This window comes from Macaca thibetana, chromosome 17 (genome assembly GCF_024542745.1).
Source record: "Macaca thibetana thibetana isolate TM-01 chromosome 17, ASM2454274v1, whole genome shotgun sequence".
Classification (NCBI taxonomy): domain Eukaryota; kingdom Metazoa; phylum Chordata; class Mammalia; order Primates; family Cercopithecidae; genus Macaca; species Macaca thibetana.
Window position 1 is genome coordinate 7,624,387 of NC_065594.1, and position 16,239 is coordinate 7,640,625.

Here is a 16,239-nt window from a genome sequence, read left to right on the forward strand (position 1 = left end):
GGAAAGCAATGTGGGCTGAGAATGGCTCGTGGTTGTGGGAAAATTATCCCCTATTTCCTGCCGAGGTCACTGAGGGGCTGGGCTAGCTGCCATATAATTAAGACTTGCAGAAGGAACTCATCCAGTGTGCCACCTGCCCTTAACTACTCTAAATGTAGTTGAGTTTTTCTCCCGTCCACAGCCATTGCTGGCTCTCTCCTGTCTCTCCAGCTTTTAACTGATTTCCAAGTTTCCTCCCCAAGCCAAATAGAACACGCTCCTGAGGCCAGTCCTTTCTCAATGTAAGCAGAATCATTTCAAAGCCCAAGAGAAAAACAAAAGCCATTTTCCCCTCTCTGCCCCCTACATCCCTCACCCCAGTATCATTTGCTTGTAAGGAAAGGGGCGATACTGTTGAATTTGGAACAACAGGCTCTCCACACTGAGAGTGACAAGCTCCAAGAATACCGGATCCACAATCTGTTTTCCTTGTTTCAACTACTAATGACTCTGGCATACACAGGAGTGAGTGGAAAACTTTCAGAAGCCACAATCCAAACATTTTGGGTAGGAGTAATTGAGGTTTCAATTGTTTTGTAGCACCAGAGGCTGGAGATTAATGGACTTTGTGACGTCTGAGCTGGAGGAACTGGAAGGTAGGCTGCGGGAAAGCACATTTGCCTGCTGTTTATAGCATCTGTGCTACCTGGAAAACAACAGTCTTTGCTCTTCAAAAGTGAAACTTAAATGACTCCTCTAGGGCTTTCTACTTGGTCTGGACATTCCCAGGAAAATCGAAGTATGTAATTTGTGGATTTGTGCAGAGGGTTTTTTTGATCCATGGCCTTGAAGAGCACCAACTCTTTCACCAAATGTTTGATTTCACTGTTCCTTGCCACCCTCAATTACGTTCTGGATCACATATTTCTAATCCCTCAACAGTTTCATTACGTAAGAGTACGTGTACTTGTAAGCCTCCTGTTGAACACCTCTCTCCCCGTCCCCCTTCACTTACCACTTTTGCGCCTATCTCCAGAGTGAGCCTTTGAGGGAAGAGATGCACACACCTTTGCATCTCCAGTGCTTAGACCAGTGTCTGCTGCTCAGAGAAGGTGCCCAATAACTGTTGAATGAACAAACAGGTGCTGCCTGTCACCTTGTACTGTTATCTGAGCATTGCTTTGGAATTATTTACTTTTGTGTCCATCTCCCTTGATGGTTTGTGAGCAGCTGGAGGGTAGAATCCCAGGTCTGGTTTACTTTTGTATCTCTCAAAGCACAGTGCTTTGAATGTAATATGTACTCAGTATAGGTTTATAAATCTGTTGAACAAGTATCTTACCCAGTTTAAGTCTCTCCCGGGCAAACTCCCACTTGCTGGCATCATAAGGGAGCCGCTCACACTGCTCATCCAGGGGAACTTCATCGGGGTCCATTATAATTGATAGGTAGTCAGTCTTTATTTCAGAAGAAGACTGAGAAATAAAGAGATCTCAAAGTCATTAAGAAGAAAACAACTTTACGAATCCTGGATATTCAGTTAACATCCACTGTTTTATTTGGGATCATTTGGTTGAAACTGTGTGGCCAGGTACAGAAAGTACTTCTCCACATTCACATACAGTCATCATACTTAAGTGTGCAATTTCTATTAAACAACTCCTTACTATTCCCACACTACATTTCTGTAATGTGAGCTCTACCATCCTATCTTGGATAACATGCGCTCAAACTCTCCAGTGACCTTATGTGTTGTACTTGATCTTAAACAATTATATGATGGTCTTGCTAAAAAATGCAAAGCATTTTTATAAAGTCATTCCAAACAATGACTAAAAATAACTTTCCATGGCCATCTTGTATAAGCAGAAATATACATTACAGATGCGCCAACAGTCGGGTGCATTGTGGCTTTTCTACATATATAGGAAAGGCAAGAAGTGGCAAAGTAAACCCAGGATCCCTGGGGCACTGAAAGGCACATTTCTTATGAAGTGTTTACACTTTCAGAAGGCCTGACCTCTTAGTTGCTTCAGCTATCTGGAAAGGTTGTAGCTGAATCCTTAGTGAGATTAGAGTAAGGTTTACCTTCTGTAAGAAATGGAAGTTGAGGCCATATGTCGTGGCCTGTAATCCCAGCACTTTAAGAGGCTGAGGTGAGCGGATCACCTGAGGTTAGGAGTTCTAGACCAGCCTGGCCAACGTGATGAAACCCCGTCTCTACTAAAAATACAAAAATTAGCCGGGTGTGGTGATACACGCCTGTAGTCCCAGCTACTCAGGAGGCTGAGGCAGGAGAACTGCTTGAACCCAGGAGGCGGAGGTTGCAGTAAGCCAAGATGGCGCCACCGTACTCCAGCGTGGGTGACAGAGTGAGACTCTGTCTTAAAAAAAACAAAATTGATTATTTCAAAGGTCAAGGAGTAAATATGGTATAAGACTTACACACAAGCCACATTCTGAGTTCCTTTGGCCATTGGTAGGATGTCAAGTGAGTAAGGCAGACATCTGCCTTGAAGTGCTTTTTTATCTTGGTAATGCAAATCAAGCCCAGAAAATACCCTTTATTTCAGATCATAGATAAGTGGATTTACATTTAATGTTTTAGATTCGTATCAATGGGGGTATTTCCTGTTAATGGGCAAATTTCTAGAATTGATGACTGCATTTCTGTGGGCAGACTCTTGGATAGGATGGAAAGGAAGTATGTTTTCCCATATAACTCTTGGCCAGTTATGTAAACTTCATTTAAATGAGTTTTGAGGCCCTTCCTTTTGGTGCTTTTCCCTAAATAGGATCAGAGTTGGAATAGAGAAGACAACCACTCCATACACACCATTTCACACCCACCCGCATTCTTCAGCCCTTACTCACTCTGTTCTGGGCTGTCACAGCTCACCTCATCCATCACTCGCAATCATTCTCCTTCTCACAAAAATTATCACTAAAATGTGTGACAAATAGATCAAGGCAGAAAGGTTTGCTTGGCCTCCGTAAAGGATGAGAAGCAAAAAACAATATGGAACATGTTTGTCACGAACTGTGGTTGCCTTTGGTGTTAGACTATGAGGGTCCGGCCTGCCAGACACTCTGTGAAGAGTATGAATTCCTATACCAGGGTACTGGGTGCCCATTAGAGAAGCTGCTGTAGTAGTAGGTTTTATGACTAAACTTTTTAATGTCCAGTATACCCAAAGCCCTGAGAAACAATCTCCAATCCTCAACAGAGCATAGGATAGCTGAAACCTCGCAAGGGACATCTTGGGCTCATGTGGGGTGTGTGGGGAGGGTGGCAGTAGTGTTGACAGAGGCAGGGGAATAGGCAGTGGTAGGCAGTCTCCCATGTGGCACCCATGGAATTTTATGGTTTATCTCAATAAGGCAGGTGAGAGGAGACACCAAACAAACCTTAAGTGAGGGCTTTGAGGAGACTGTGATAGTAAAATGTTAGTTGGCAAATATTTATTCTTTCAATTGACATTAACACTGAGCAGCTACTAGGTGCTTGGCATGGAGGCTGCACAGCTAATTGCTTCAAAGCCCAAGCATGGGGGCCGAATACCTGGGTTTGAATCACAGGTCAACTTCTGCCCACCCACACACATAACTGTGGGCAAGCAGCCCTCTAACTTTAGTTTTCTTATCTGTAATAATGGTACTTATCTCATAGGGTTGTTGTGAATATCAAATGAAATAATCATTTGAAGGCTATTAAGAGCAGGGCCTGGTATGCAGTAAGCAACAATGAATGTTAGCTATAATTATAACAATAAATGTTAGCTATAATTATGCAAGGTGAGGATAAAAAGATAAAATGCCGTCTTTATCAATGAGGAATTTACATTGTCATTAGAGGAACCACGTGGAAATATTTTTGGATGTCTTGTTCCTTTTTGCCTCTCCTAATCCCTTTCAAATTTTATAGGCATTCTGTTTTTGAGATAATGATCTCTTGCTCTCATTCTTTCTTATTGACATCAAAATTTCACAGAATTTTAGAAATAGAAGGGACCTCTTCAATCTAGTCCCAACGTACCTTTTCAGTTTTATTTTTGTTATTTTTTATTTTTTTTAGATGGAGTCTCGCTCTTGTTGCCTAGGCTGGAGTGCAGTTGGTATGATCTCGGCTCACTGGAACTTCTGCCTCCTGGGTTCATGTGATTCTCCTGCCTCAGCCTCCCGAGTAGCTGGGATTATAGGCGCCTGCCACCACGCCCAGCTAATTTTTGTATTTTTGGTAGAGACGGGGTTTTACCATGTTGGCCAGGCTGGTCTCAAACTCCTGACCTCAAGTGATCTGCCCGCCTCGGGCTCCCAAAGTTCTGGGATTACAGGCGTGAGCCACCGTGCCCAGCCCCTTTCCAGTTTTATTTCTCCTGTGCTCCTCTATGCTAAATAACCAGACTACTTCCCCGCTCTGGGGAGTAGGAAGGACTAGGGCGGGCTGTTTTTCTGCTTCTTTCCTTCCAGCTACAGCCTTCAAAGTCTGTCTCAAGCCTCGCTTTCTCGGAAGTTTTTTCTCCCCTTCTCCTCCTTTGAACTCCTATAGCCTTTGTACCTCCCTTGCAGATTTGGCAAGTTTTGCTTCTGTTAGATGTATTTCCCTATATGGTGTATCTCCCCTTTCAAAACTATTGTGTGATCTTTGTTTCCTTCTCAAGCAGTGGACTTAGTTGTCATGTCTCAAAATCAGTCACTCCAAATGGCAAAAGCCTGATGTTAAACATTTACCATAGAGGATGGCTGCTGGCTTTGTCTCTCATACCAGCACTATAAAGTATATCTTATTGGTTGTAAATATCAAATCTAAGGTCAAATAGCCTGGGTTCAAAACTAAGGTCCAACCATAGTGACTTTGGATCAGTTAACTTTATCTTGCTGAGCCTCAGTTGCCCTCTCTATAAAATTGGAATAATAATATATTTACCTTTTCATATTTTTGGAATAATTTATTGACATAATACATAAGAGCTTCCCATAAGACCTGGCATATTAATAAGGGCTAATCTCTAGAAATTGAGGAGGCCTTCTGATCGAGTCCTACTTCCCAAATATCCCTTGACTCTAATCATTTAGTCAGAGGCACCATAATTTCGTTCCTTCTTTTCTCTTTGTTTTTTTTGAGACAGAGTCTCACTGTGTCACCCAGGCTGGAATGCAGTGAACTCCTGACCTCAGGTAATGCATCCACCTCGGCCTCCCAAACTGTTGGGATTAGGATTACAGGCGTGAGCCACTGCGCCTGGCCACGACTATACTTTCTTTCTTTTCTTTTCTTTTTTTTTTTTGAGATGGAGTTTCACTCTTGTTGCCCAGGCAGGAGGGCAATGGGGTGATCTTGGCTCACTGCAACCTCCGTCTCCTGGATCCAAACCACTCTCCTGCCTCAGCCTCCTAAGTAACTGAGATTACAGGCGCCTGCCACCATGCCAGGCTAATTTTTTGTATTTTTAGTAGAGACAGGTTTTCACCATGTTGGCCAGGCTGGTCTCGAACTTCTGACCTCAGGTGATCTACCCTGAGTGCCGGGTGTCCCAAAGTGCTCGGATTACAGGTGTGAGCCACCACGCCCAGCCTGCCACCATAATTTCTTTTCTTTTCTTTTTTTTTTTGAGATGGAGTCTCACTCTGTTGCCCAGGCTGGAGTACAGTGGTGTGATCTCGGCTCACTGTAAGCTCTGCCTCCCGGGTTCATGCCATTCTCCTGTCTCAGCCTCTGAAGTAGCTGGGACTACAGGCACCTGCCACCACGCCCGGCTAATTTGTTGTATTTCTAGTAGAGACGAGGTTTCACCCTGTTAGCCAGGATGGTTTTGATCTCCTGATCTTGGATCCACCCACCTTGGCTTCCCAAAGTGCTGGGATTAGAGGCATGAGCCACCATGTCCGGCAGCCACCATAATTTCTTACCTGGACTGCTATGAAGTCTTCTACCAGGTGCCTCTCTATTCATTATTCCCCCCACAACCCCCAGTCCATTCTTCTCACAGTAGCCAAAATAATTTTTCCAGACATGTATCTGTCACACTAGGCACCCCACTCCCCCATCCCTTCCTTAGCCTAACATACCTTTCTTCCCCAAGGCTTCCCATTGCTTTTAGAATACAGACCAAATTCCTCACCATGGCCTACAAGACCCTGCCTGGCCAGGCCTTGCCGCCTTCCCTTTCCATTCCTTGGCAGCCTTACTTCATACCTTGTTCCTCCTGTTCTTCACACTGTAGCCCTGGCCTTCTGTCAGTCTCTCCTTCTCACCGTGTTCCTCCTCCCCTGCCCAGCCTCCTAAATGCTCTTCCCTCTGCCTACAACACTCCTTCCTCTCTTCCTTACCTTAACACTCCTCTTACACATCTTTTAGGCAGCCACTCTTTCAGTTAATTCAGAGTTGCAGTTTGACATTTGTGTGACTGATTGAAGTCAATCTCCCCTGACTGCTCACTCCAGCATCTGCCCCACTGTCACCAGAGGGCCTTGCACAGGGCCTGGCATGCTGCACTGAGTGGGTATGCAGTCAATATTTGAAGCATGAATGAATGAATGAATGAATGTAAGCTCTTTTCCCACTGGATTTCAGAGAAGCAGATCATATTGCAGACCTAAGTACAGAAATCCGATGTCCTGAATGTCAACCTGGACCTCACACTCTAAAGAACTTAATTTTGTGGTGTGACTGAGAGAGTATAGAACAAGAGTTCACTTATTTTTACTTCCAATATGTTATGAGAGAAGTCAAAGGTGGGCCTTTCCTTTTTTTTTTTTTTTTTTTGAGACAGGGTCTCACTCTGTCCCTCAGGCTGGAGTGCAGTGGCGTATGACTCACTGCTCACTTGACCTCCCAGGCTAAAGTGATTTTCCCACCTCAGCCTCCCGAGTAGCTGGGACTACAGGTGTGCACCACCATACCTGCCTAAGTTTTAAAATTTTTTGTAAAGTCAGGGTCTCACTATGTTCGACAGGTTGGTCTTGAACTCTTGGCCTCAAGCGATCCTTCTTCCTCGGCTCCCAAAGTGCTGGGATTACAGTCATGTACCACCATGCCCAGCCTCCTTTTTATTTCTTAGCAGAGAGTGAGGGTTAGGAAATAAAGGTTTCACAGGTCCCACGTTGACTTTAAAGACTCTATTAACATATTTTATATCAAAAATACCTTCTGTCCCTGAGAAGTATTCATCAGTTCATTGTTATGGCTTTTCTGTTGAACACCCCACCTTGTGGTTAGAGACACTCTGATGATTTATTTTCTTTCTGTGTTCACCAGGTCAGAAACAGGAATGAGAGGAAAGGGAGAGAAAGAGGGTCCAACGTTTGTTTGCCTACTCTAGACATCAGATCAGGCATTTTATAATATATGTAAAAAGGAGCATAGAACATCATCTATGTTCTTACCCTTTTCATTTTTCGGATAAAGAGGGTTAATAGGAGCCAGAAGAGAGTCGCAGCCACACAGGTGCATGTTAGAGTGATCAGCTCCAGATTAGACTTGTCCGAGGTTCCTGGAGAGAAAAAAAATCACAATAGTGGTGCAAAAAAGAAACTCCCAAACTCAGAATCTTTGTGGTTTTATAAAAGAGGCTCAGTTTCCCTAAATGGTTTATCATAGCGAACCCAATCTGCTGCCACAAAATCAGTCTCTGGGACAGATCTCTTACCTACTGAGCCAGGCAATGTACATGAACTCACATAATGAACTCACATAGAAAAGGCTTTCCAGAAATTTTGCTGTCAACTTTGCAAACTTTGTAATTCCAGAAATAGCTAAGTAAAAATCAGAGGAGAAATTAAAAATGGGAAAAAATTAAGGCAGGAACAAAAGCCCATTAAAGTGCTAAATCTGGAATATGTTAAATCTCCCTAATGAGTTTTAGAGGAAACTCTAAAGAAAAAGACAAAATAATGACATAAAAGGGCTCCTTTGGGACTCACAAAATTCTTCAAAGTAGGTTTTAAAAATAAAAATAAATCCAGGACTGCCACAGTTGCCTGTTTGCTCCCTTTGGAACAGCCAGCCCAAGTGCCCACATCCCACTCCCTGTGTCTAGGGCTCTGTTTCTGACTTCATCAGCCAAACTGGGGGGCCTGAGATAGAAGAGGCAATTGCTGGACCTGAATCCTTCCCAGTCATCTTCTCTATCAGAATCACAGAGATCAAAAGCTGAGCACTATTCCTCCAAGACCAAAAAGAAAAGACTTAAAGTATTCAAGTCATGCCTCCAGAGGGGGAACTCTGGAATTTGTAAAGAAATGCCTCCATGGACAAGAACAGTATTGATTCTTGTGAGCAACTTCCCAGGAATTCTAAAGTAATGCCTTTATCCTTTAACTTAATTATAATGAGACAGAAGTGGCTAGGCGTGGTGGCTCGCATCTGTAATCCCAGCAGTTTGGGAGGCTAAGGCAGGAAGATTGCTTGAGCCCTGGAGTTTGAGACCGGTCTGGGCAACATAGCAAGACTCCTTCTCTTAAAAAAAAAAAAAAAAAAAAAAAGATGTGGTAGCACACACGTGTAATCCCAGCTACTCTGGAGGCTGAGGCAAGAGGATCACTTGAGCCCAGGTGTTTAAGGCTGAAGTGAGTGAGCTATGATTGTGCCACTGCACTCCCGCTTGGGCAACAGAGCAAGGCCCTGTCTCAAAAGAGAGAGGGAGAGAAAAAGGGAGAGACAGACAGATAGATGTTTATATTAAGGTGGGCAAAGGACAAGTGAAACTTTCTTTTTAGAAATAATGATGTGGATGACGATCTAATTTGCTGAGCACTTATTATATTCCAAGCATGCAAAACTACCCTATGAAATCGGTGGCAGTAATACTCCAATTTCATACATGAGCACTTCATCTTCGGGGCTATTTGTTTCAATGCAACAAAGATGTATTGAGTTGTACTAGAGGCAAGGTTAGGGGCCGGAGGAGATAGAAAGATTAATGAGGGACGGTTGCCACTCTCAAGGAGCCCATTCAAACCTAACCAAGAGACTTAAGGCAAATAAAAAGAAATTAGATTTTAAAAGATTTGGTGGTTGAGGGAATCTAATATATACTACTATCTAATAGTAATCTAATAATACTTTTTTGAAGAGGTGGCATTTGAAATGAATTTTAATCCACAGAGATGAAGGCAGGGGAGGGTATTATAGGCAGAGGAAACAGTATGAGTAAAGACCCAGACCTGGCCAAGTGCGATGGCGCACGACTGTAATCCTAGCACTTTGGGAGGCCGAGATGGGCAGATCACCTGAGGTCAGGAGTTCAAAACCAGCCTGGCCAACATGGTGAAACCCCATCTCTACTAAAAATACAAAAAGAAAATTAGCCGGATGTGGTGGGGGTGGGGCGCACCTGTAGTTCCCAGCTACTCGACAGGCTGAGGCAGGAGAATCGCTTTGAACCCAGGAGGCGGAGGTTAGAGTGAGCTGAGATTGTGCCACTGCACTCCATCCTGGCTGATAGAGTGAGACTCGTCTCAAAACCAAAACAAGACAAAAGACCCAGACCTGTGAAAAGATAGGGAAGTATAATACAAGATACAGGACAGGACCAGACCATAGGGGTTTCTCAGCATCTGTGTGATGGGTTTGATCTAAAGGCTGCAGGCAGTTGGAGCCAAGGTTTCCTGCCCAACTCATAGCAAATACACAAGCTGGAAACCTGAGAATAACAATAATTCATTGGCCCTTATTGAGTGCTTTCTATTCTAGCGACTTTTCTAAGGACCGACATGTATTGATTGTCACCAAAGACTCACAAAAATCCTACAAGCTAGATTATTCCCGTTGTATGATGAATGAGGAAATTGAGACAGAGACAGATTAAGCCTCTTGCCCAAAGTCACACAGCCTGCAAGTGGTGGAGCTGTGATTTTAACCCAGATAATCTGACTGCACATGCTTAACCACTAAGCTTCCAGGAGTACGCCACTTCCTCCTCTCTGATCCTTCCAGCCTTTATAAGCACAGATTAATCACTTCCTATTGGCCATAGTCCCCGCCACAAAGTTATCTTTTAGTCTGGAGTGGAAACTGATTTTTTCTCTCCATCCAGCCCATCACGAAGTCCTGCCCATTCTATTTCCTTGGATCGTTAAATTATCAGCTCTCCTACCCAGCTGTGACTGCCTAAAATAAGGCCTTATCAGTTCTCACCAGGACTACCTCATTGGCCATGGCTCCCTCCAGTCTGTCCTCCACCTCTGCAGCCAGAGTGATCTTGCCAAATCACCAATTTAAAATCCTATTACTCCTCTGTCTAAATTCCATTGTCTGTTCCCTATCACCGTCAGGATAGAAGTCCAAATCCTTAAATCCTTTATGCCCAACCTTGCCTCTTTTCAGCTTCATCTCCTGCTGTCCTCCCACTTGCTTCAGTCATGCCACAGTTCTTACAGTTTCTGAAATACACCAACCCTTCTGAACCTCCATGCTTTGGCTTTTGCTATTTCTCTGCCAAAATGTGTGCTTCCTGTCGACTGAGTCCATAACTTATTCACCCTACTCATCAGGTTGGGTGAACAAATAAATATATATATGTTTTGCTTTACCTATCTCTAAAGAATTTCATGAGGGTTTTAAAGAGTTTAGGGGCCAGGCGCGGTGGCTCACGCCTGTAATCCCAGCACTTTGGGAGCCCGAGGCGGGTAGATCATGAGGTCAAGAGATCGAGACCATCCTGGCTAATACAGTGAAACCCCATCTCTACTAAAAGTACAAAAAATTAGCTGGATGTGGTGGCAGGCGCCTGTAATCCCAGCTACTCAGGAGGCTGAGGCAGGGGAATTGCTTGAACCTGGGAGGCGGAGGTTGCAGTGAGCTGAGATCATGCCACTGTGCCACTGTACTCCAGCCTGAGCTACAGAGCAAGACTCCATCTCAAAAAAAAAAAAAAAAAAAAAAAAAAAGAGTTTAGGGTCACATCTTTGTTCCTGTGTATTACTTCATAAAACATACAGACCACCACCTCTGTTGCAGATATGTTCTAGGTGCCAGTATACAGTGAGAAGAGAAAGGGCATGGTTGGAGCTCTCACAGTCTGGTATTCAAATATGAACTGATGAGCGTGTTATAAATTCTGAGTGAAGCAGCAGAATGTAGGGCTATGGTTCTCTTGTTCACTGCTACATCTCCAGGGTTCAGAACAGTGCCTGGCATATAGTAGACATCCTGAAAATAGTGGTCAAATGAATGAATTGGCTTATTTGCTGCTTTGTCAGCTGTGCTTAAGCTTCCCTGAACCTCATGGGGTTGATTGAAAATAACTTCCTTAAAGAAATTTCTCAGTATGATAACCTTTTCTCTCAGTACACATCCTCACAATGGGAAGATTGTAAGCTCAAGTTCATAAGAGTTTGGTTTCTTTCTCCACAGTGAGTGAGGTTTAATGCGGCCTTGCTGCACACACACACACACGCACACACGCACACACATTCTTGCTTATGCTGCAAATAAGTTTTGTGGAATTTGATTGGGATTGGGATCCTCTCAGGACACAGTGGCCTTTGGCTGTCGGAGATGCTGATAGCATCTTGAGACATTGCACTGTCTGCATAAAACCTCTGCAGATGCTTCCCGCATGGAATGCACTAAGAGAGGCCCCCTTGATTGTGGGAACTTTCCCACTGCATTCTGTGGGACAGGAAGCTGACCCCCAAAGTCTAATTCCACAGTCCTTACTCAAGCAAAATTCGTTTCAGTGGGACCAAATGTGTTTGTGTGCAAACACTTACACATTTAAGGAATCAGCCCATTAAAAAACATCCTCAAGATGACCTTTTATCAGGAAGGAAAGATCTATTTAATATTAATAATGCTCAGTACTGCTTATTGAAAAATATTAGAATTTTACAGTATGTGCTGTAATATCAATGCTCTATTGCATTTGATGGCTCAGTCTCTATCTCTGTTTGAAAAGCGACTGTTAGGACAGTCTTATGCTGGGTGACTGACTGCAGTGAACCCTTAGGTGTTTTTTCAGCAGTCAGACATCCACACACTGGCCTGATTAAACCCAGCTTCAACTTGCTGGTGACAGCTGATGAGCTAAGTGCATGAGATAACCCAGCTGCACATAGGAGGGGAAAGAGGCCAGGGAAATGTGGGTGGGATTTGACAGTAACTAGGAGTTAGCACTGGGTCTCAGGGACATGGCTCCCGCATGATGTGTGTGAAAGGCCAGCATCAGGACACAGTACAAGGTTACTTTTATTTGGGATACTGACAAGAATATAGCCAATTTAAAGAGTGTATGATAACTGTATCTATGACAGACAGTTGACCTGGTTGCACAGAGCATTCCACGTCAATTACTCTCCCAAGCTTTATACCATCCCTTTTGGAATAGGGAGGGGAGATGCCACACCAGGGATGGTCTGAGTTCTGAAGGGGTATGTATCTTGCCTGAAGTCTCTGCAGCTGCACAGTGTCCTGAGCTTTCCTGATAGCAACAGTAGCTCTCTGTACACACGGCCTGGGCTGCATGGTCTGGCGGCATCACACCAGCCCTGACGTATGGCACTGTGTGGCATCAGACCGCATGAATGGGTAGGCAGCAGAGCCAACCAACTCAGCTCATGCAATATAACCAGTTTCCCAAGGAGTTAAGGAAACACCCCAAGCAAAAGACCAGACCAGAGCACCTTGGCCCAGGGCCTGCCTTCACTTAGGGACCGAACACAGGTTTCATCAGGAAAGGGCAGGTACTCTGTGCCCCAGTTTCCTCATCCTTACAAAGTAGAGATAACAGCCCCTTCCTCACACGTGAATTGTGTAAACCTAGTGTTAGCTATCATTTTGAAGCAAGCCTGCCTTCCTTCCTTCCTTCCTTCCTTCCTTCCTTCCTTCCTTCCTTCCTTCCTTCCTTCCTTCCTTCCTTCCTTTCCTCCCTCCCTCCCTCCCTTCTTTCCTTCTCCTCCCCTCCTTCCTTCCTTCTTTCCCTTCTCTCTCTCCCTCCCTCCCTCCCTTCCTTTCTCGCTCTCCCACACTCGCTGTTTCTCCATCTACACCCCTTACCCCAACCCTTTTCTTTTTTTTTTTCCATATCACTTTTTGGACCTCAAGTGCAGGGTATCTTTTTTTTTTCCATCCAAACACATGGCATGTATTATTTAATACAATTTGCCTTTTCTTTCTGAAACAAATCAGATTTGGACCTAAGTACTTATCAATTTCTGCAAACAACTGGTCCACCACTTCCCTGAGAAATTTGCCTGACCCTAGAGGTTAGTTTAGATGTTATTCTCTGGTTCTATTGTTATTATAATTTGAGTAACTACTTATGTGGGTTTATTGCCCATTAACCTATTAGAACCTCAAGAGAAGGACATGTTTCTTGTTCGCTTTGAGTCTCCAGCATTGACTCAGAGGAAGTCTCCATAAAGATTTAGGTATGGATGAAAAGAAAATTACTCAGATGCACTTTGACCTGACTCGCAAGATCCCTGAGCAACACGAGTCACTCAACCAGTGTCATCTCCTTCTATCTAAAACCCAGTCATCATAATCCAAGTAACCTTACAATATGGTTTCTCTAGAGCCTATTGAAATGTTAAAATAGGCCTGCAGACCTTTGTTACTGTTGATGAAGTTTTTTAGGAATCTATGTACACCAATTTGGAACTACTCCAAAGGACAGTGATGTATGGAAATGCTGTATTCCCATTAAATTTCAAGTACATTTTCAAGAGTACTTTTAAGTAAGGATATTTAAATTGCTGTTATGTGACATTAGTTCTGGAACACATTTCTTTTTTCACAAGTTAAATCCTTAAGTCAAACAGGAATTCTGTGGCTTAGAACACCTTTTAAGTGACCTACTAGTTGAGTCCAGGAAAAGTATAACTTCTGTTGAAATGCAATTTGGTATATCGTATTAACAAATGGTAATGTTAGCTAACAGTTACAAAATTTTTATTATATGCCAGATGCTGTTTTAAATGTGTTAATCCTTACAACAACCCTATAAAGACTGGTATACCATCATTAGCATGCCCATTTTACAACGAGAGACTGGAAGCACCAGGAAGGTAAGGAACTTGGCAAAGGTTATGCAGCTCATGAAGAGTGAGGCATCCGGCTTTAGAGTGGGTCTTTTTAACCACTGTGCTGTGCTACCTTAGAGTTGAGATGCAATAGAGCAGGATGGTTGAACATGGTTCCAATTCTCAGCTCTGCCATTTCCTAGCTGTGTAACTCTGGACAAGTCACTTAACCTTTTTGTGCCTAGATTCTCACTTTTAACTAACTGTACTTCCTTGTACCTATAGGATTATTGCAAAACTTAAGTAGGATTATGGATGTGCATAAAATAGTGCACTTCATGTTCTATAAGTGCAAGATATTAATTACATGGTCCCAGGCCCTCAAAGAGCCCAGCACCAAGTTCCCTAGGCCTAACACCCACTTCTATAATACCCAATGCAGTTTTATGCCAGTCTAGTTTCTACAGAAGGAATTAAGATGAATATCTTTTGAGTTTAAATTATTTTGCCTCAAGAACTCTCTACAAAGACCTCAAATCAGCCTAACTGAATTCCATCACCATTTTTTTTTTTTTTTTTAATTCTTCTTGATCAAGGCCAGCTTTATGTCACTGGTTAGATGTGAAGTATAAAGGCATGTGTATCCCTGTCCCTCAGCCCTCCTATTGGCATTATTGCCAGCTGGTTCATCTCTGTTTTGAGCACTGCTCTCTCCTCGGGAAACCTTTCTAAATAGCCAACACCCATGAGAGGCGTAACATCAATCCCCAACATATTCATGCGAATTAGTTTATCACATCCTTTCTCACTGCCAGGATAGTCATAGGAGTGAATTTGGGGGCAGGATTCAGGAAGAGAGGAGCTAACGTGGAAGGAGGTCAGTCAGGGATCAGAGGAAGGTCAAAATGGAGAACCGAAAACTGATAGCTGGCCAAGGACAATACAAAGGAGTGACTGAAGACCCACGGCCATATTGTTTTCAGTTTTTTCTATTCTTGACTTTTGGAATTTAATTTATTAGGGAACATAGTGTCTACTTTCTACTGGATGAGTCCTTTCTCAAGCAAGTGACAACGTGCAATCGTTTGCATATCAGCCTCTAATGCCATGACCAGCATTTAGACTGCAGGACCCTGACATAGTCCTTTTGTGCTTTTGTGATTTTTGTATCCGTCAATCATCTTTAAAAAATGCTTAAAATGATAGTTGTTCTTCTTCAAGTTGTCTTCTCCTATGTACTTATAAATGATACTGAAATATAGTAAGGCCTAAATCTGATATAAGAATGTTCTTGGCGGGGCGCAATGGCTCACATCTGTAATCCCAGCAGTTTGGGAGGTGGGGGGTGGGTGGATTACCTGAGGTCAGGAGTTCGAGACCAGCCTGGCCAATATGGTGAAACCTTGTCTCTACTAAAAATACAAAAATTAGCCAGGCGTGGTGGCGCACGCCTGTAATCCCAGCTACTCGGGAGGCTGACGCAGAAGAATTGCTTGAGCTCGGGAGGCAGAGGTTGCAATGAGCCGGGATCGTGCCACTGCACTCCAGCCTGGCTGACAGAGCAAGACTGTGTCTCAAAAAATAAAATAAAATAAAATAAAATAAAATAAAATAAAATAAAAATAAAAAATAAAAAAAGAATGTTCTTATATATATTGTGGTTATTTGCAATAATAATTATAAAGCATAGCTTAAGTCCTTGGATGAAACTGTAACAGCCCCATTGAGTTCCAGGGCTATTGAGCGCTATGTTAATTTCAGAAATGATTTTGGTTACTAACACTTCTGTTGTCGGTTTTGATATGGAATTTCCCCTTTGAGCGCTTCATGTGTCCTCGTGCTGGCGCTAGGTCCAAACCAAACAAGACCTGTGATTATTTAAAGAAGGTACTTTGACTCCACAGTTCATTCATCCTTTACAGATACAAAAATAACACATTGTTTTATCTGTGGGTATAAGAATCCTTTTTCAAAGGAAATAAAAAGAGCAGACAGTTTCCTTCCTGGCTAATTCACCAACCTCTTTAAATCTGTTAAACATAGCCACAGACACAACTTGTTCGCTTGGTTTCATTTCCTAAACTCAATTTGACAAGATAGGTCAGTGTGAGGGTCCATATGCATCTAACAGGAAATAAAGTCTAAATCTAGGGAATGTTTCTTAGCTACCAGGGTGGTAAGAACAATGACTCTAGAAGAAGAGTCCCATTTCAATTATAAAATTACTGAGCAGGTATCGTATTCAGCTGTTGTGAACAGCATCCCAGGATCAAATTTTAATCCAGTGAACCCAAA

The 16,239-nt window shown here is 43.2% G+C and overlaps 1 protein-coding gene across 1 annotated transcript in view; it reads right to left on the bottom strand.

Moving 5' to 3' along the window:
• FLT1 (fms related receptor tyrosine kinase 1) overlaps positions 1–16,239 on the bottom strand; it is a 192,440-nt gene that overhangs the window by 35,319 nt on the left and 140,882 nt on the right. The window contains exons 16-17 of the mRNA XM_050766818.1: positions 7,366–7,472; positions 1,322–1,454 (exon numbers count right to left, since the gene is read on the bottom strand). Of these exons, the coding sequence (XP_050622775.1) occupies positions 1,322–1,454; positions 7,366–7,472 (240 nt within the window). The remainder of the gene's footprint in view (positions 1–1,321; positions 1,455–7,365; positions 7,473–16,239) is intronic.